The sequence below is a fragment of the Microtus oregoni genome, unplaced genomic scaffold, assembly GCF_018167655.1.
Source record: "Microtus oregoni isolate MIOR12 unplaced genomic scaffold, Mior012 000017F_ref0000208, whole genome shotgun sequence".
Taxonomy (NCBI): Eukaryota; Metazoa; Chordata; class Mammalia; order Rodentia; family Cricetidae; genus Microtus; species Microtus oregoni.
Window position 1 is genome coordinate 2,398,148 of NW_024543076.1, and position 20,845 is coordinate 2,418,992.

At 49.4% G+C, this 20,845-nt stretch overlaps 1 protein-coding gene across 1 annotated transcript in view; it reads left to right on the forward strand.

Annotated features, from left to right (window-relative positions):
• The window catches only part of Coro2a (coronin 2A), a 50,888-nt gene that overhangs the window by 25,214 nt on the left and 4,829 nt on the right, over positions 1-20,845 (forward strand). Inside the window, exons 3-9 of the mRNA XM_041667504.1 lie at positions 12,505-12,621; positions 14,852-15,001; positions 16,060-16,239; positions 17,000-17,116; positions 18,497-18,601; positions 19,208-19,304; positions 20,493-20,605. Coding sequence (XP_041523438.1) covers positions 12,505-12,621; positions 14,852-15,001; positions 16,060-16,239; positions 17,000-17,116; positions 18,497-18,601; positions 19,208-19,304; positions 20,493-20,605 — 879 coding nt within the window. The remainder of the gene's footprint in view (positions 1-12,504; positions 12,622-14,851; positions 15,002-16,059; positions 16,240-16,999; positions 17,117-18,496; positions 18,602-19,207; positions 19,305-20,492; positions 20,606-20,845) is intronic.

The following is a 20,845-nucleotide window of genomic DNA, read 5'->3' on the forward strand; positions in this document are numbered from 1 at the left end:
TGCTTCTTCGTGACAGGGTCTCCCGTAGGCCAGTTCTTTAACTCTGTGTTGCCAAGGTCGGCCTTGACCTCGCCCTCCTAAGTTCACCCCCCCCCCCAGGGTGAGTTTCAAGTGTGTGCCACATTTTCAAATTTAGAAGCCAGAGGAGGAATCAAAGTGAAAATTTGCTTACTTTGTTTTTGGTTATTTATTTATTTAGTGTGCATGCATTCCTCTGTGTGTGTGTGTATGTGTGTGTGTCTGTGTCTGTGTCTGTGTGTCTCTGTGTGTGTGTGTGTGTACATGCATGCCACAGCACAAATGGGGAAGCCAAAGGGCAGCTTCCAGGAGTCAGTTCTCTCCTGCAGCTTGTGCAGGTGGGGTCCCCATTATTGTCTCTACCACTGTGCAGCTTACTCCAGGCTAGCCGGCGCTCCAGCTTCTAGCTGATTCTCCTGTCTCCTCCTCCCATCTCCTAGAATACACAAGAGCACCGCCTCAACCAGCTTTTTGTTTTTGTTTGGGGTAGGCTTTGGTTTTTTTGCTTTGTTTTTCAGTTCCTCAGGACAGGGTCTCACTAAGTAGCCCTGTATCACCTGGTACTTGCTGTGTAGACCAAGCTGACCTCAGTCACAGAGATCCACCTGCCTGTGTTTCTCCCGGTGCTGGGATCAGAGTTGTGGATCATCACACCCAGCATTTTAGGTTTTGTTTTATTTTGTTATTTGGAGACAGGTATTCTTTGTGTAGCTCTGGCTGTCCTGAAACTCACTCTGTAGACCAGGCTGGCCTCTAACTCACAGATTCACCTGCCTCTGCCTCCCTAGTGCTGGGATTACAGATGTGAGACACCATACCCAGCTGAGAGTATTTGCTTACTAAAGAACTCAGTTCGTAGGGTCGAGGATGAGGCTCTGTTGGTAGAGTTCATGCTAACATGCTTGAAGCTGTGAGCTCCATCCCCAGTGCTGCATAAACTCAGCATGACTGTTCACACCTATAATCCAGCAATGAGATCTTCTCAAAAAAAAAAAAACTTGAAGGAAAAATAAGGGTTAGCAAGCAATTGAGTGTGGGAACATTGTTCATATTATATACCAAGTGGAAAACCCCTGTATCAGTAGATAAGTTGCTGACCAAAGTACTTAGCATACATAGCCGCATACAATACAATCTCACATTGAGATTACAAAGTACAGATGCTGTCATCCCATTTCCCTAAAATTAAAAACAGTTGTACTATAAGGAACAAGTAATTAAGTGGTAAATTTTCAAAGAAAACCAAGTTAGGGAATAATCATGAGAACCAAGACACTAGTTTCCTCCTGCAGCAGGGAGTGGCTGTGAAACCAGGTACCCCAAAGGTTCCTACACTCTAGTAATGGCTCCTGTCATGACCTGGGAGGGCTGGGTCGTGTTTATCTGTTGACTTATTGCCCAAGTGTTCGTGTGACTGAACATTTCAAGTCCATGCGCTCTGGGGCATGGTTGTTGCATTGTACAGAAACAGGTACACATAAGAACAATGCCAGGGTAGATACCATTACAAAGTCCTGCGAAGCCTTCAGGGTGGAGATGTTCTGTGATTAAAAGCACTGACTGCTCTTCCAGAGGACTCAGGTTCGATTCCCAGCACCCACAAAACAGCTCACAACTGTCTGTAACTCCAGTTCCAGGGATCTGGCACCCTTATGCAGGCAAAACACAATGCACATAAAAATAAATAATTTTTAAAAAGAGGGACTGAGAGAGGAAGAAAATGAGACAAAAAAAAAAAAAGTCCTACAAAGCTTTCAAGGAAGCGATTCCTCTAAACTGTTCCGAACTTTTTCAGAAATAGGGAAAGGGGCTACTTACTCCCTCTGGTGTTCTGGGAAGTTTGCATAACCTTAATTCCAAAACCACACAAGGACAGACCAAGAAATGCACAAATCAGCTGCCCTCCAGAAGAGGAATGAAACCTGACTGTCAAAGATATTCTGCCTGCAGAGGGGGCACATGTGACCCGGAGCAGTGGCTCAGTTAGGGGAGCACTTGCTTGCCTGCTGTTCCTGGATCTCCAGGTTCAATCCTAGCGCCCCAGAAATGGGACATGGTGGAACATGCCCATAATCCCAGCACCCCAGAAATGGGACATGGTGGAACACGCCCATAATCCCAGCACCCCAGAAACGGGACATGGTGGAACATGCCCATAATCCCAGCATTTAGAGTATGGAGGCAGGAGGCTCAGGCTTCAAAGGATGCTTAGCGCATTCAGGGCCAACCTGGGATACATGAATGAAACGGTATTTTTAAAAAACGAAGGAGGGAGAAGGAAGTTACATCTGCTTTAAGGTAGATTTATTTCAGAATCTAAAGGTGACTTGCTAGGAAAATCATCGTTTAACAGCTGCAAGGGGGCACTTACAATGACCCCCGTGAATGCAGAAAGAGCTTGGCTAAGGCTGCATTTGAGCAGTTTCAGTCAGTGATACACTGTTACTTTGGGAAGGCGGCACATCTCAGAGGTAGCACAAGCCGGATAGCTCTCTCTGCTCATACATCACCAACAAGCAAGAGACCATAGCCCCACCATCCCTTTTCTTTCGTGAGACAGGATCTCCCAGTGTAGACCACGCTAGGCCCAAACTTGCAATCCTCCTGCCTCAATCTCCTGAACATTGGGAGATTTTACTGTTCCCACCCCAGTCTCCTGCCAGGGGCATGCCCCCAGCGACCTCCTATTAGGCCCTACTTCCTCAAGACTCCACCAAATCCTAGTCACACCTACCGGGGACAACATCTTCAGCACAGACCTTCTGAGAGCCACTCTATACCCAAAGTGTAGCACTGGGAATAAAAGGTAATTGTGAGCCGGGCAGTGGTGGTGCATGCGTTTAATCCCAGCACTCCAGAGGCAGAGGCAGGCGGATCTCTGTGAGTTCGAGGCCAGCCTGGTCTACAAGAGCTAGTTCAGGACAGGCTCCAAAGCTACAGAGAAACCCTGTCTTGAAAAATGGAAAAAAAAAATATGTGGCTTCCCAATTATTAACCTTTGCCACACTGCAGTGAGTGCGTGTGTGTGCGTGTTTATATATGCGTGTGCTTGGAAACAGTTATCGATCTAACCCTTCGCCCCCAAATACTGCCCATCAATCACACTCTGTAAGAACAGGGCCGTTTTACAGAACTACTTCCTGCAAACTGAAGGAGCTGTGATGGAATGAGAGCATGCAGTCCACATTCAAATTCCCCGTTCATTGTCCCAACCCTTACACTGATTTCTACCTGATCTAGACTCCAGTTCAGGACCATGCATTACATTGAGTTTTCATGTCTCCTTGTCGTCTTTGAAGGATCTTAAATATTTTGTATTTAAGGAGCGATGGCCGGTGACTTTGTAGATCGTGACTAAATTTAGATTTGTCAGGCTCTTGCCTCATGATTGGACCACTTGTGTATTTGTGGCAGGAATATTAGACACAGTGTTGTTCCCTTCTGGTTCACTGCACCATGGGTCAGCGGTGTACTCTTGCCCACTGTTGGGCTATTAGCCTTGGTAAATAGCACCAGCATGACACACGTAAAGAATATAGTCATGAGCATTCTGTCGAAAAGTAATGGCCCTTGATGGCTGCCGAAGTGACTCAGAGGGTAAAGGTGATTGATTGTCATCAAGCCTGGCAACCTAAGTCCAACTCCTGGCCCCCCAAATGGTGGAAGGAGAGAACTGACTCCTGAAAACGTCTCTCGCGTCCACACATGTGCTGTGGCATGTGTCCAGACACGCAAAATGTAAACAGAGTATGTAGTCGATTGTTTTTAAAAATAAATAGCTAAATATAATACTCAGAATTAAAAAATTAATTACATTTGTACATGACAGAAATAGCAAATGTCACGAAACATTTCTAGTAGAATAAAACTTGCACACCTAGCCGGGCATGGTGGCACACACCTTTGATCGCAGCACTCGGGAGGCCGAGGCAGGAGGATCTCTGTGAGTTTCAGATCAGCCTGATCTATACAGTGAGTTCCAGGAGAGCCAGGGCTACATAGTGAAACCCTGTCTCAAACAAACAAACAAACAGACACAAAGTTTGTTTTACGTAAACAAGCCAGGCTTAGGAGAAAATTACAGAGCACCATTGAAGGACTCACAAAAGATGGCATGAATAACTGGAAACACATACCAGGTTCATGGATAACCACTCTGTAGCTGAAGATGAGACTTAAACAGATCCACCTGCCTCCCCCTCTCCTGCTCAGGGATTACATAAAGGCCTATTCCCCAGGCCCAGTACATTCCCCTTTCCTAAAATGCACCCCACAGCGTGTTTCTTGCTTAGGACTCTGTGTGTGTGGGGGGGGGGGCTCAGTGCCTCCACTCCCACTGTAATGTTATGAGGGGGGGAGGAGCGGGCCTTGTTTACTGCTGTGCTGGTTGCTGCCAGATTTTCATTGACTGAGCGAATTACCTAACCATTGTTCAGGCTGCTAAGCAGCGGTTCTCGGTGGCCAAAGGAAGGGCCCCGACAGAGGTGTGGAGAACAATTTGAAACGCAGTCTGACCAGAACTGAAGAGCAGGCTTTGAAAATGAGGAAGCAAAGAAAGAGCCCTGGAGAAGCAGATTGGGCTTTGTGAAAAGGGCCTTGACTGCCAGGGTGAGCCGTGGAAAAAACTGTGCTCTAGGGAGATGAAGGTTTACAAGCTGGAGAAGAATGAGTCAGAGAGAAATGTACAGGTCACTGCGGGAGGAGCTGACTACCAGACAGGGGTAGAGGGGCCTAGAAGCTCCTCGTTTGCCGCAAGTTTCTCCCGACTCTGGGTACTTCTAAAAGGTTTTGTCCATCAAATGATTGATCTGCATTCTTCACTAATTAAGGAATTAATTATGGCTGGGAGTGTAGCTGGGTAGGAGAATCCACAAGGTCGTGGGTTCGATCCCCAGAGCAGGAAAAAGAAAACGAATTGGTTTACTACTCCGATTCTAATTTGCATTTACTACTGATGAAAATATCAGCGTATTCAGGCAATGCATATCAGGTTTGTGTGGTAGATGATGACAAGGGTTGAGGGGGCCTGCTTCACCCAGGATGGTCCAGGAAGGCCTTCTTTAGGAGATGCCCCTAGACAATGGCTTTGATGCTGAAGAACATGTTCAGGCAGAGCCAGAAGCCAGTGCAGAGATTCTGAGTGCCTTTGAACTGACTCCCCTCAACCAAGAGTACTGCAGTTCAGTATCACAGCCTTGGTGAGGGTGTGTGTGTCACCCCACAGACCTCTCCTTGGCCTATTGCACAGACACTCCTCACCACCCCCACTTCCTCCTCCTTCACCCCTGGCCAGTGCTAATCCGTTCTCCACTTCATTACTGTTGGCATTTTAAGGCTGGGTAACTAGAACTAGTCCTGCCACCTTTGCATTTGAATCATTTGGCGCTGGGGACTCACACACACTCACACACTCACACACCCGCTGTCAGGCCATCAGCAAGCACTCCAGTGTAGCCCTGAACTTGGCTGTTTTCACTCAGCCCAGGTTCTCTGGACATCCACCCGTATGCCCGCCGGCTGGGAGACTATCGGAAAGGGAAAGAACACCACCACGAAGATGTGGAAGGCTTTTCAGGGAAAGTTGCCCTCACCTGTCTTTACAGCAGCTGGGTATATGATCTTGTGCTGTTACGGTCCTCAAAGGGTGTAATTTATGAGATTTTTAAAATGTAGCGAAGCTTAAAATTTGAAGTTTAAAGCTAAATAAGATATATGACCTGGGTTATTTACTTTTCTTAAAAAGTTTTCTTTTGGAATGAAATCCTGAGATGTGTTGTTTAAAAGATGAGGAGCGAGCGCTGACACAAGACCCCAGGCATTCTGTCCCTAAGTAAGCAGAGTTCATTGTTTGATGCTCTTGTTTTGTTTTGTTTTGGGGGATGTTGAGACAGTTCCCTACATAGCCTTGGCTGTTCTGGAACTCGGTATGTAGATCAGGCTGGCCTGGAACTCACAGAACTCCTGCTTCTGCCTCCTGAGTGCTGGAATTAAAGGCTTGTGCCACCATGACCAACTAGCTGTTGCTTTTTTTTTGGTTTATTTTGAGCCCTGGCTAACCTGGAACTCTCTGTGTAGACCACACTGGTCTTGTACTTATGACAGTTTTCCTGCCTCTGCCTCTCAAATGCTGGAAGTACTGGAGTCCACCACTATATCTGGCTTCTTTTTCCTTCCCTTTTCCCTTCCTTCCTTTCTTCCTCCTTCCTTCCTTCCTTCCCCACCTCTCTCTCTCTCTCTTGCTCCCCTTTCTTTCTTTCTCTCTCTCTTTCTTTCTTTCTTTCATTTATTGCTTTCAACATCCTTATTTGAGATGCTTCTCTGAAAACACACTTTATCTCTGTAGGCGGTTTTGCTTTTCTCTTTAGGAAAGGGCCTCCCTACGTAGCCCAGGCTTGCCTCAAGCTTGTGGTCTTCCTTGCCTCAGCCTCCCAAAGACTGAGATTACAAGGTGTGAGCTACCACACCTGGCCACATCCAGGTTTTCTGAACAGGCACTAAAGACAGAGAAAGAGACAGGAACCCACCTGTGCCCCGTCCCCTAGAAGTCAGCAGCCCTTTGTATCATAGTGGGTGCAGGGGTATTTGTGCAGGCTGGGGCCTCGCCCACACTGCTTGGAGGAAGTATTGCCCCCCGTCCAGATCTGCTGCCGGCAACCTATGCACCTGCACCGTAGATGAGAAGCCTGGAGCTGGGTGTGGCTAGAAAGCCGCCTGTTCTCTTAAGCCCCTGTGGCTGCAGAGCTTTGGCTGTTTATGCGCAGGTTCCTCACTGGATACCAGGGGATTCAGCCAGGTCAGGCCCAGAACCTGGGTGAAAAGCAGCGTAGCCCCAGTGCCCTACCGGAAGTGCAGGGGAGAGCCTGGCTTGGGAAATGTCTGACATTGCCACAGCTTCCTGTTTGTACTAGGTGTTACCATAGTATCAGGCTGTCCCAAGCAGAGATTCAAGGCTCATAAAGGGTGCCACCTCAGGCAAGGTGCCTCTCCCCTGTGCCCTGTGCAGTGAGCCTCTGGAGGAAGGCCAGAGGGTGAGTTTCACAACCTACCCTGCAGCCTTGGCAACCAAAGCCTACTGGGGTACAAAGGGGAATGGCAAGGTGTGGGCAGAAACTGCCTGGAGCTTCCAGACAGGAATAGGATGTGCTTCTAGATCTGGGCCTGTACTAGGGCCTCCCAGGGCACTAGGGATGTGGACTTTGGGTGGGGTATGGAGGAAGAAAGGAGAAAGGGTGAGTCCTGGGCCATTGCTGCACAGGGACCGGATCACAGGGACCCAGGGCCTGAGGGATCACATGGGTCCCATGACTGTGCTGCACTAGAGGAAATAGGACGGTTCACTGGGTTCTCAGAGGCAGACTGGCCCTCCTTAAGCCACCTAAGGTAGTGGTGTGTCTGTTCCTGAACACATGTACGTGTGTGTGTCTGTCTGTGTCCATGTGCATATATATGTGTGTGTTTATCTGTGTGCATGCGTCTATCTTTTTATGTGTATTATATTCATGCATATGTCTGTGTCTGTGTCTTTTGTGTGCATGTATGCAAGTGTATGTATGTGTGTGCACATATGTCTGCATATATGCACATATGTGGTTGTGTGTGCATGCACATGTATGTGTGCTGTGTGTATTGGTGTGTGGATGTGGGTGTGCACGCATGCATGTATGCACATTTGTGTGCATGTTAACTCTACCCTCGCCCCTGGAACAGTATGTTCTCACACTAAGTATATCCCGGGGCCCTGGAACATACCAAGCAACAATTAAAGTTGGGTGTGTTTTGGGTGTAGCCCAGTGGTAGTAAAGGCTGCCTAGCATGTATGACACCCCGGGTTCCTCCCCTTCACCCACAGAGCTTTAGTTGGGTAGTTGATAGCCCGGATGAAGGGAAACAGGTTGGTTTGTGAAACATTCCATCCCAGACAAGTTCTCCGTCCATATCCGTACATCTCCTCCCTCACCACCACTGCGGGTGAATTTTTTTCCTGCCCCTGTTCTGTAGAGAAAGAAGCCATGGGCCTGAGCAGAGCTCAGAGGCCCAGCTTGAACAGTAACGAGTGGTAGGGTTGGGGTGGGGGGTCCAACCCCAGGAAGCAGGAGTCAGATGAACTATACAGCTAATACATCATGACTTCCTCTGCCTTCTCTCCCACCTTTGCCTCCCCGTCTTCACCTTGCACCTGGGGGACATTTGAAGCTGTTAGCTTACTGTTGTAACCATGTGCCATGGCCCTGGGCAGCCCTTCCAGTCCCAGGAACTGGGCCTTACCACCACCCCTTCATTCTGCCTTCTGGGACTGCAACTTCCTGCCCTCTCCACCTGCCTCAGGACAGCCCCCTGGTGGCTTGTTGGCCTCTACAGGCTTGGTAGCCAGCTCCTGTAGCCAGCCAGGCTTCTCTGGTTTGAGAGTTACCCCTGAATTAAAGCTTATGTCCCAATAAACCAGAGGCCCGTCCCTGGCTGAGTGCTGATCTAATTTACAAAAAGGTAAAAATGGCTTCCTGATTATAAATGTCCCTCCCTGACAGGCTTTTAGCAGCCCGGACTAATGTCACCAATGCCTGGGTCTTGAGTGACACAGCCAGCCCCTGAGGACTGAGGCGAATGGACTGATGGTGCTTCTGCTTTGGGGGTCTCAAAAGAGCTCAGCTCCCACGATCAGCCTAGCCCTGAAGCCACAGGCTCCGAAGGAGGTGAGGGTTAGTGTCAGCCGGCTCTTGGCAGCTTGCCTAGGGTTAGCCCAAGACCTGTCTGACAATTAGCATTTCCTGAGGAACCTGCAGGGCAGAAATGAGGGCATGGCTCTGGGCCAGAGAACAGAGATAAAGGCCCAGAGCAATCAGGCCTATAGCAAAAGATTCTGTACTGCCATGCCCTTTGACCCAGGAAATGGTACAAGAAAAGGAAAAGAATGTAGGAAGGAGGATCAGGACACAATTCAGAGAAGACTAGAACTCCTCAGAGCACAGGAAGTCCACTAGAGATTCACTTCAGTTTGTTGGGCCGAGGCCCAGGCTCTTTCTCCTGTTCCTCTGAGTCCTAATGACTCTGGGAGTGTCCCTCCTCTAGTCTGTGCTTGATTGTGCTGTGATACACAGGTCAGCATTAGAAAGCCTGGTCCATGTGCCCACCATTCCTACTCTCTGAAAATGCTTTGAACTTGTAGGACAAATTTTTGACTAATACTAGAAAGACCATCTTTTCAGAAATATTATAGTTCTGTTGGTATTGTTTAAGACAAGTTCTCATTTCACAGGCCTGGCTGATCTGGCACGTGCTGTGTAGACCAGACAAGGTTCAGCCTAGGGACAGTCCTGCCTCTGCCTCCCAAGTGCTGAGATTACGTAAATAAATGCTATTTGTTTTAATTGCCAAAGATATGGAAAAAAATGAAAAATTGCTTTAAAAAATAGCAAAGATAGTGTGGTCATATAACCCCAGCATTTAGAAACCAGAGTTGAAAATAAGAAGTACAAAACCAAGCCGGGCAATGGTGGTGCACGCCTTTAATCCCAGCACTCAGGATGCAGAGGCAGGTGGATCTCTGTGAGTTCGAGGCCATCCTGGTCTACAGAATGAGTTCAAGGACAGCCAGAGCTGTTACACAGAGAAACCCTATCTTGAAAAGCCAAAATAGAATGAAATAAAAATACAAAACCATCCTTGTCTACATAACAGGTTGAGAGCCAGTACTGAGCTACAAAAGATCCTATTCAAAAAAGAAAAAAGAAAAAAATCAGTGATGTAAAAAGAAGTCTGTGTCTCACCATCTGCAAGTACAGCTGTTAGTGTGTTTTCTTTTTCTCAAAAAGAAAAGCTGTTTGTTTTTCTAATTTTTTTCTTTTTTATTTATTTTCGAGACAGGATTTCTCCATAGCTTTTTGGTTCCTGTCCTGGAACTAGCTCTTCTAGACCAGGCTGGCCTCAAACTCACAGAGATCCACCTGCCTCTGCCTTCCGAGTGCTGGGATTAAAGGCGTGCGCCACCACTGCCTGGCCTTTCTTTGCTTTGAGACACAGACTGTCACAGGTGTAGCTACTCTGGCTGAGCATTTACCTCAGCTCCTCCCTCCCTGTTGGGCTGTATCATCTAACCCTTCGCAGACCTACAAGGAAGAGATGGTTACAGCGCAAGCCTGAGGAAGGGGCTTGCGGAGTGGACGCGGGTACATGACTTGGTTGGCTTTTAATTTTTAAAACCTTACCCTGAAAGCTAGTTGTAGTGGTGCACACCTAAAATGCCTTGTAATCCTATCACATGAAAAGTGGAAGTAGGAGAATCAGGAGTTCAAGACCAGCCTGATCCACACAGCCTACACATGAGGGGGCGGAGGCACTCTGAAGACAGTGCACGGAATGACCTGGAGGCTGGGCAAGGTGCTGATAGCTAAGACTGGTCCTCTTCCTGAAGGCTGAGCACATGACCTGTCTGTCCTATACAGGAGGCTCCTACTTCCAAGGACAGAGGCAGAGTCGTTTGACAAAAGAGGAGCAGGCTTTTGTCCCGCTTCGCACAAATAAGTAACAAACGATGTAGCTCACGTTTGTTGAGTGTGTGTATGCACACTTCTTTATTCCTTGGTGGTGGGGAGGATTGAGCCCAGGGTCCTCAGCATGCTAGGAAGGGACTCTGCCTCTGAGTTACAGACCCTACCCTGCTTTCCACTGTAGAATTTGGAGACCCACAAAGTTTCCCAGGCTGGCCTTGAACTTGTCACCTTCCTACTTCAGCTTCATAAATAGCCTGTACTGCCAGGCTTGATTTAATGTTTGTTTTGTCTGAACCATTTGAGAGTAAGTTACATATATAATACCAATTTCCTTAGCATATTTCTTAAATAAAGCCAATAAGTTTAACATTGCAATATTTCATATGAAACATTATTTTTCATATGTGTCAAATAATGTCCCTAATGTCTACAGAGATGGGGGAAGGGGGAGAGAGAGAGGCACTGTGGCATATGCCTGTAATCCCAACACTCTAGAAACTGTGACAAGAGGATTGCTGTGAGTTCAAGGCCAGCCTGATCTACAGAGAGTTCCAGGTTAGCTTGGGCTATAGAATGAGACTGTCTCAAAAGAAAAGAATCAAAATGATAAAATAATAATTAGACCAAAAAAATAAAAAAGAGCTAAGCATGGTAGAGCAGGCCTGGTCATGCTCACCTACAGTCTCAGCCCTCAGAAGGTAAAGGTAAGGAGGTCCAAAGAACAAGGTCATCCTTCCTGGCTACACTTGGAGCCTGAAACAAAAACAAAGTCTCTTAAACAACATGAACTGGGGGCAGGACTGGAGAGGCAGCTCGGGGGTTAAGAGCACAGACTGCTCTTCCAGAGGACCTGGGTGAAACCCAGGATCCACATGGCGGCTCACAGTCATCTATACTCCAGTCCTAAAGGATTCAGTGCCCTTTTCTGGTCTCCTTGAGTACATGGTACACAAAAACATCCATACACATAAAATAAGTGAAAATTTAAAAATAATAATAATAAAGACAGAAAGCAAAGGGGAAGGGAGAGAGGGAGCCACCCCCACCCTTGGCACTGGCCTCTCCAAATGCAGTAGTTGGGATTCTGTGAGCCAGGTACGGGGCGGGGCTAAACTGCTCACACAGTGACCTGCGTCTGAGCATCATCCAAGTGGGATCCCTAGGTAACGCATGTACATGGAAGAGACCATCTCACTGTCTTGCCAGGCTTTCAATTCCTGGGCCCAAAAGATCCTTCTACCTCAGCCTCCTCATTTGCTGGGAAACTAGGCACATGCCTCAGCGCCTAACTAATAACTGGCTCTGTTTATGTGAGTCCAGACTGACCTCGACTCGTCTTGATTTGTCCCCAGCCTCCCCCGTGCTGGAGTCACGGGGGGGGGGGGGGTACCACCCCACCTGTAGATAAGTAGCTTTTCATGCCCATTTCTCTCGCTTAGGATATCGCTTTAAGGTGCCTTTACAGCATCCCTTTTTCTGGCTGAATAATATCCCACCACATAACTGTGCTGCACATTGTGCGTTCCGTGTGTCACTCGGTGGGCGCCTGGGCTGCCTCCAGTTTCTGGTTGTCATAGCGCTGCTGTGGATGCTGCGGATGAGTGAGTCTTGAGTGTTTCCATGTTTTCGTTTCTCTCGGGGATACGTCTAGGAACAGAACTGCTGGATCACGTGGTACCTCTTAGCATTTAACTGCTGGGGAACTGCCAGGCCATTTTCAGAAAGGGTTCTGTATACCACATTAGTTCCTGGAGCTGAGCACCTGCTGGGCACTGGGCCAGACCGCTGTGAAACACTCATATCCTCCCCTGTACCAAGGAGGATGGGAAGGTTCAGAGAAGTGAAGTGATCCCCCTAGGGTCACACAGGGTGTGTGGGAAGGTGTGCTGCCTTGGAGCTGCCCCTTACATGTCCTGCTTACTCAGTGATGACCAACTGGCTGAGGAACCAACGTCATCCCGCCGGCCCCCTCTCCCATGCCTGTGACACTGTTTTGCAGACAGGAAAGTTGGACCCTCACTACCCCAAGGTCTGCGGGCACAGAGGGAATGTCTTGGACATCAAGTGGAATCCTTTCAATGACTTTGAGATTGCCTCCTGTTCTGAAGATGCCACGGTGAGTGAGTGCCAGGGCAGTGCTTCCGGGGGAATGCCAGGAGGAAGTGAGCGACAGGAAGGTTCCCAAGCCGTCGGTGTCCAGGGCCCTGCTTTATCTCACTGATGGCTTCACAGGGACGAAGTGAGAGGTGGAGAAGGCATCAAGGGTGTGTGGGGCTTGGGCCCATGATGCCTCTCAACGGGTCTCAGTTTCCCTCCCATAAAATGGGTATACTACTTCTGCCTATCTCAGGAAGACCCCGTGAGACTCATTCTCTGTGACATGCTGAGAAGGGACCAGGAAATAGAAGCTCATTTCATGACACGGTGGATGAGTGAAGAAAAGGGAGGGGCTTATATGAACATGGCCCCAAGACACCCCAAGAGGCCAAGCCCACCTCTGTGTTACTGAGGGTGAACTCAAACTCCTAGATTTAAGCATTCCTCCCGCCCTAGCCTCCTGGAAAGTTGGGAGCATAGCCATCTTTGCTCCACCCATACAGGAGTGCATGCCTCATCCCCACGATGCTCGCATTTGTTATCCCTCAGACACCTGCTTCAAAAATACAGTGATGGGTGGGGACTTCAAAGGCCCAGTCGTGAACAAATAATTAAAGTATGGGTAGTCCCAAGACCCCACTCATCAGGTAAAGGGCTTCCCATCAAAACTGACAACTTGAGTTTGATCACCTCGGGCCCATGTGGAAGGAGAGAACTGACTCCCACAAGTTGTCCCCAGACCTGCATATAGACACAGGGTCAAGCATGTGCACTCAATAAATAAACAAACTGTAATCAGATACAGATAAAAGCCACGGTCAGCATTTCTTGTGATCCCACTGTATTCTGACCACATCACACTGACCCCTTCGCTCGGTCTTCCCAGTGCCCCATTTCTCCCATGGAAAAGCCGAGGATTAGAAAGGAGCAGCAACTTGCCCCAGGTTACACAGCCCAGGCAGCGGAGCTGGCTTCAAACTGAGGCCAATTCTCTGCCCCCGATTGTGCCACTTCTCTCTAGAGTCATGGCCACATATAGCAGAAGTGAGGGACTACTAGAAATGTCAGTGATGCAGGATGCTAAAATAGTCCCTGGTTTAACTCAGCACTGCCTGGCGGCTTAGACAAAAAAGGGAAAGAGAAATCAGTGTGGAAGGAAGCAGGGTTGTAAAGCAAGACTGGCTCAAAGCAGAAAGTTCCATGTAGGAGATTGCTAAGAGACCAAAGAATAGAGGATGGTTGGGCCTGCCTCGTGACGCCTGTCCTCTCAGACCTGCTCTGAAGATCCCCTGAAAGATATTTGCGGGGAGCCGAAATTGGAGTGTTTTGTTGCTGTTGTTTGGAGGGTGTTTGTTAGAATTTCACAACGTAACCTAGACTGACCTCAGACTTACAATCGTCTCGCTGTAGACCCCCAGTGGGTCTATGATACACACTGGGATCACAAGTGTGTACCACTACACCCTGCCAGATCTTCCTAGAAGGCTCTGGCCTGCTGCTGTCCCTTCTGGGTTCCAGGGGATGCAGGGGGGTAGACAGGATGATGGAGCCTAGGGTGGCAACAGACCTAGTCCATGTGAATGCATCCTTGCAAATTGTTCCCTGCCCTTCCTCCCCAGATAGGGTAGATACCACCTCCTTCAGGACACACCTCCCCATCTGTAAATAAGCCCAGAACCTGTCTCCCTCCAGCCCCACCCCAGGCTCAGCTCTGTGTGTCCTGCAGATGGAGCAAGTAGACTTCATGGCCTGTTATCAAAACCAAAGCCAGGAAATAAATGTCCCTGAGCTGCAAGCAAAGCCTCCTGGGAAACCTGCCTGTCTTTGGGATATGATCTGAACACTGACTTGGAGCCCGAGACCCCAGCAGAATGGAAGGAACATACATGCAACACTTCCCGGGTGCTATGGCCCCATGCTGCTCTCCCTGGGGCTCTTCCCATGATGGAGACCTTCCCTTTACTGCGGCAGTCTCTTCTATCCTCAGTCCACCCTACCTGCTCACCTCGGGTCATGGAAATGGTTAAGTCCCTGGGGCAGGTTTAAGAATGAAGCCTCCCCCTGATCAAGATCAGCCCTGCTTGATTGAGGACCCTGAGGAGACTCCAGTTTTCTCTTGATCGGGTGGTGGTGGCAAGAGAGAGCAACAGCGGGGTCCTTCTGCCAGGCACTACCTGCTCCACGGCTGAGGACAGCGACATCCCCAAGATGTTCCCCGGCTCACACTCCTGCCCTTGTCTCCCCTCCAGATTAAGATCTGGAACATCCCCAAGCAGCTGTTGGCAAGGAACCTCACGACCTACAGGAAAGAGCTGGTGGGTCACGCACGCAGGGTGGGGCTGGTGGAGTGGCACCCCACGGCTGCCAACATCCTCTTCAGCGCTGGCTATGACTACAAGGTGAGTCTGGGGCTCCTGGGCAGAGAAAACCACAGGCTGGGGCCTGTCTCAGCTTCCCTGACAGCCCTGTAGGCTAGAAGGACTCAGGCAAGGTGCTGGCGGCCTGTTGCTTCCACAAGCCTTAGGAGGCACCCCTCAACACCCCTCTGCCACTCTTGTCTCTGCCTTCACAGCCTCGTCCTGGTATGTCCTTGCCTCCCCTCACTTACTGTTAGATTGAGACGCCTCCTCCATTTGCTGTGGCCTCATGTTAACTAATTATATCCAAGACCTTGTTGCCAAATAAATCCCATTTGAGGTTCTAGGTAGACAGGATTAGGACATAATTCAGTCCACTGTAGCTTGCCTTAGGGGGCTGGTCTGAGCCCACCGGACACTTTCCCCATCTCTACCTAGTGCCCCAAGGCCATGGGCCTTGGATACCAAAACAGTTCCCAGCCCTGGAGACTAGGGACCTGATACAATTCATCTCTGACTTGTATGAGAATGTCCCATGATTCTCCTTGGGTCTTAGTTTCTTGAACCCCAGACTGCAGACAGAGTGGGTTGGTGGGACCATTGCTATGGTTTTTCAACTCTTCCTCTGCTGACTGTATTGGGGTTCGCAGAAACACCTCAGGAACCTCTCAGATCCAAAAGAGACAGAAGCTGTTGGAAGATTCTGGTCAGAAATGCTTGTTTATCTGTTGATGTGAAGGGTGTGTGTGGCTATGTCTCTCTGGGGATGCTATTCACATCTTTGGCTCTGGCTATGGGTTCCTCTGGCATCCCCGGTTATGCACTGGAAAGTGGGATGTGACCCCCACGCGCCAGGTCTTCCCAGCATAATGTTTTCTGGCTCAGAGGTGGGTGGTGGTTTCCTTCTACTACAAAGACAGCCTTACTCCCAGCATCCCCTGATGTGCATACAGCCGCAGCCACACCCCTCGCTCTCAGTGGCCTGGCTGCCAGCTGCCTCTTCCCTCCTGGGAATACCGTGTTTCTCACCGATGCCTGCTGCTGTGTGACTGTGGGGGCTGGGTGGCCACTGTGCTCAGTGCCGGCACTCTGCCAAGCAGGTGATGGTGTGGAACCTGGACACAAAGGAGTCTGTAGTTGCAAGCCCTGTGAAGACAATCGCCTGTCACCAAGATGTGATCCTCTCCATGTCCTTCAACACCAACGGCAGCCTGCTGGCCACCACCTGTAAGGACCGCAAGATTCGCGTTATTGACCCCCGACTAGGGACTGTCCTCCAGGTTGGTGCTGGCCAAGGTTCAGGGGTACTTTTAAGGATGGGGTGACAGCATTGTCAGCAGCTGGGTTCAGCCTCTGGAGGCAGCATCCTTAGGTAGCCTCAGCATCGTGAGGGTGGAGGGGATGCTGAGATTTGCCATGTTCACTCTATGGATGAGAAAACTAAGGCCAGAGAAAGGAAATGACTGTGTATACAGGTGGGCTGTGAACCGTTCTGACCTCAGAGCTAGCCATGGTGCCTCAGCTCTGTCCCTGGCAGGGGACAGCAGCCACCTTAGGCCAGCACCTTCTGCTTTGTGAGTCTCTGTTTGCTCAGAAGCTACAATAGACCATCCGTCCTTCCTCACTGGAGCTAAAAAGGACAATGTCCACTGTCCCTCTGCCTCACTCAGGGCTCACTGTGCTCCTAGACTCGAGGATGGAGTGGGGCAGGGTTTGGTGGCATGTGTTGTAATCCTGAGACAGGAGGAGTGAGGGTTCAAAGCCAGCCTGGGCTACATCTTGAGGCCCTGTCTCAAGAAAAAAGAGTGTGGAGGGCTAAGGCTTGCCTGACTCTTCTCAGAGGCAGCTCTCAATAGAATGGGGAGGTTTCACTTGAAGGAAAGGACGCCTTCCTAGAAGAGGTGTACCAAGTGACTCCACGGGTGACAAAAGGGACAACCAGGGTTGCAACAGGCACCAAGCAGGGAGCCAGGAACCCCACCTACAGCTGCGAGTCCCCTCCCCACAGCTCTTCAACAGTGACCACACTTATCCCTCCAGGAAGCCAGCTACAAGGGGCACCGGGCCAACAAAGTGCTGTTCCTGGGGAACCTCAAGAAGCTGCTATCCACAGGTACATCCCGATGGAACAACCGGCAGATGGCCCTGTGGGACCAGGTGAGTCTCCACCCATCCTTACCACCATCCTGCAGCTTCACACAGCCTCCCTTCACCCATCTGGGTACTTTCTCATTCAGCCTGGGGCTCACAGTCAGCGGACAGTGGGGCTCGGGGCTGGGAATGAGTACCAGGGATGGGATAGTAGTCCATCAGGCCAGCTAGCCTTGGGCCCCTCATCATTCGGGAGAGAGGTGGGGGTCCCAAGAGAGGATCTGGGGAGGGAGTAGAGTAAGGCAGGGGACAGCTGGAGATCAGGTGACTGTAATTGTGACCCACTGTGGGTGGAAGGTGAGCAGTGCTGTTCTGTTAGGTGTTTTGAAGACTGAGGACAAGATGCAGGACCTCCCACCTGCTAGACAAAGCAAGGTCTCCTTCATTTATTAAAATAAGCCGGAAGCCAAACTTGGCTTGGAGATCAAGGTCATCTTTTGCTGTATATTAAGTCCAAGTATGGTGTGGGAAAGCTTGTTTCCTGGAGAGGCTTAGGTATAGGGACAGTGTGCTAAAAGCCAGCCTCAAAACCATCCCCAAGTTTTCTATTTTAAAAGAGACTTGTAGATGTGGCTCGGTGGTAGAGTATTTTCCTAGTATCATGAAGCCCTGGGTTTGATTTTCAATGCTGGGGGGGAAAAGCCAGGTATAGTAAGTAATTTTTATAATCCCAGGCAGAATTGCTCTGAGTTAGCTAGCATGGGCTACAGAGTGAAGCCCTGTCTCAAAAAAAAAAGAAAAAAAATTTAAAAAGACTTGTTAAAGCCAGGTGCCATTAATCTCAGCACTTGGGAGACAGAGGCAGGCAGATCTCTGAGTTTGAGGCCAACTTGAGAGCAAATTCCAGGACAACCAGGACTACACAAAGAAACCCTGTCTATAAAACAAAACAAGACTTTTGTTAAAGCAAAATGCTGGCAAAGATAGAAAGATGGATCAGCACTAAGAGCACTCATTGCTCTTGCAGAGGACCAGGATTTGGTTCCTAGCCCTGGAGCTCACAAATGTAACTCCAGTTTCAGAGAGTCTGACATCTTCCCCTTGCCTCTTGGGCACTGCACATGGTACTCAGCATACATACAGGCAAAACACCCATATACATAAAATAAAATAATCTTTTCGTAAAAGGCTGACAAATTGGGATGGAGCAGTACTGCCTTTGAAATATCATTTCCACCAGAGAATAATTCACAGACTGAGTCTTGAGAACCAGGACCTCTTTACAAAACATGTGCATAATACAGAAAAGCAAACTTTCTGTCTCAGATACCAACACACACTCTCATGGACACATTCAGAGCCAAGGGCAGTAGATCAAATCTCAGCTCCCCTGGAGACTGCGGGAATGACGTTCCTCATCTCTTGATGGTCTCCCTTCCCTTGCAGGACAACCTTTCTGTGCCCCTCACAGAGGAGGACCTGGATGGCTCCTCGGGTGTGCTGTTTCCCTTCTACGACTCGGACACCAGCATGCTGTACATTGTGGGGAAGGTCAGCCGGGCACGACGGGAGGCAGAAATAGCCTGAGCTTAGCTGTATATGCTCAGAAAGCGACCTAGGGTCCTTGGAGGTGCAGGGTGGAGACAGGCACTAGTGGCTAGCCTGCTCCTCCCTGCCTAGCTCCTTAGCCCAGGCTTTGGTGTGACACCCCCACCCACCCATCCTAGCTTGTTCCTCCCCAATTCCTGGTCCAGGTGGTAGTTATCAACAGGGGAATCTTTGTATTTGAAGCAGAATAGATCTTCATGGGTGGGGGTTCCAGTATCTAGAGCCTCTGTTCCCTGTTCAGTATGCCAGAAATGATACCTCCAAGTGACTCTGTCAATGAGAAATGTCCCCAGTGCTAAGAGCCACTAGATGGTCTCTGACATCCTGACTTCCTCAGTGGTTGTCACGTGGGAATGTTCCCAGGGCTTCTGCACTAGAGGAACATGGGTGGGCTGGGGTTGTTGGTTGTTATCCATAGGCTCCCTGGTGTCCCTGTATGGGATGGATTCATCAGCTGTCTACTATGAAAGTCAGGATCTGACTACTCGGTCATGGGGGCCAGTGAAACACTGATGGCCCAGCTCTGACCCTCCCGGTTCCCCTCCCCAGGGAGATGGGAACATACGATACTATGAGGTGAGCGTTGAGAAGCCTTACCTGAGCTACCTGACTGAGTTCCGCTCCTACAACCCACAGAAGGGGATCGGTGAGTGGAACTCCCAAGCCATGTATGGCCAGGGCACTAGGCCTGGGTCTTGGTACGGGAAGACAGCAAGGGGATAGCCAAGGGGTACTAACCTGTGGGCTGTATCCATCTGTTTCTTGATACCGGTATCAGCACCCCAGACTGGATGAGTTAGGATGAGCAAGGCACGGTGGGGCTCTTGGCTCTGAAGTCCAAGGGGCTGCATCTGGTGGTTCCTCCTGTGTCAACAGATTACAAAGACAGTGCAAGGCATTTGGCAGATGGAGGCAAGGGGATCCGGAGTTCAAGGTCATCCTTATCTATATAACAAATTTGAGGTCACTGCAGGTTTATATGGGACCTTGTGTCAAGTAAACAAAAGGAAGAAAAGGAAAAAACAAAACAAAACAAAGAACTGGAGTGGCCGGCCATATTAGGAGCGTTTAGGAAGCCAGGTACAGAGACACACGTCTGTAATCATAGGCCTGAGTAGTAAGAGCTTATGGCCAGCCTTGGCTGTATAACAGCAAGACCCTGCCTCAAAAACCAAAAAGACAAATGAGGCTTGGTATTGTGGCACACACCTGTAATCTGAGCACTCAGGAGATGAAAGCAGGAGGGTCAGGAGTTCAAGACCATTCTCTGCTACACAGCAAGTTTTATTCCATGAGATCCTGTCACAAAAATAAATAAACTAAAATACAAAATAAGCATTTAGGTTCTGGGTCTATGAGGATGAAAGGGGGAACCTTTGGGCAGGGTAAACCATCTTCAGGATCCAGATAAAAGAATTCAACCTTGGGACTGGAGAGATGGCTCAGCGGTTAAGAGCACTGGCTGCTCTTCCAGATTCAATTCCCAGCACCCACATAGCAGCTCCCAACTGTCTATAACTCCAATTCCAAGGGATCTGACACCCTCACACAGACATACATACAGGCAAAACACCAATGCACATAAAATTAAAATAAATATTCAAAAAAAATTTAAACCTTGAAGGTAGAGGCAGTACCTGGTGATGGAATCCTTCGGTTGTTTCCCAGCCCAGGGCAACCCCGCATAGGTGACCTTCAGGAGCTTGGCTGAAGGGAAATGACAGGGGAGGGCAGTCTCTGATCACAGGTGCACAGTCTGCCTTTTCCTTAGCCGCTGGGTCTCAGCTCTAGCCCAGCCAGGATTTCTCATCTCTTCTTGGCCATCTGGCCACAGGTATCATGCCAAAGAGAGGTCTCGATGTGTCATCCTGTGAGATCTTCCGCTTCTATAAGCTAATCACAACCAAAAGCCTCATTGAGCCCGTGTCCATGATTGTACCCCGGAGGGTAAGTGTGGTGGAACTACCAGCGGAGGTGGGGGTGGATACCAGACCCCAAATGTCAGAATCCTAGATCCCAGGCCCACGCTGGCGGTCATGGCTGAGGGTGGCTCCTGCAAGGCAAGGCCCATCTCATGGTCGGTACCACAGCCCTGGATCCTGAAACACTGGATCTTGTCCTGCTTCTGCTCCTAAGCTTCTGTACCCTTGGAGCGAGCGCCCTTGTTTTCTGGCTGCTGGGCTCCTC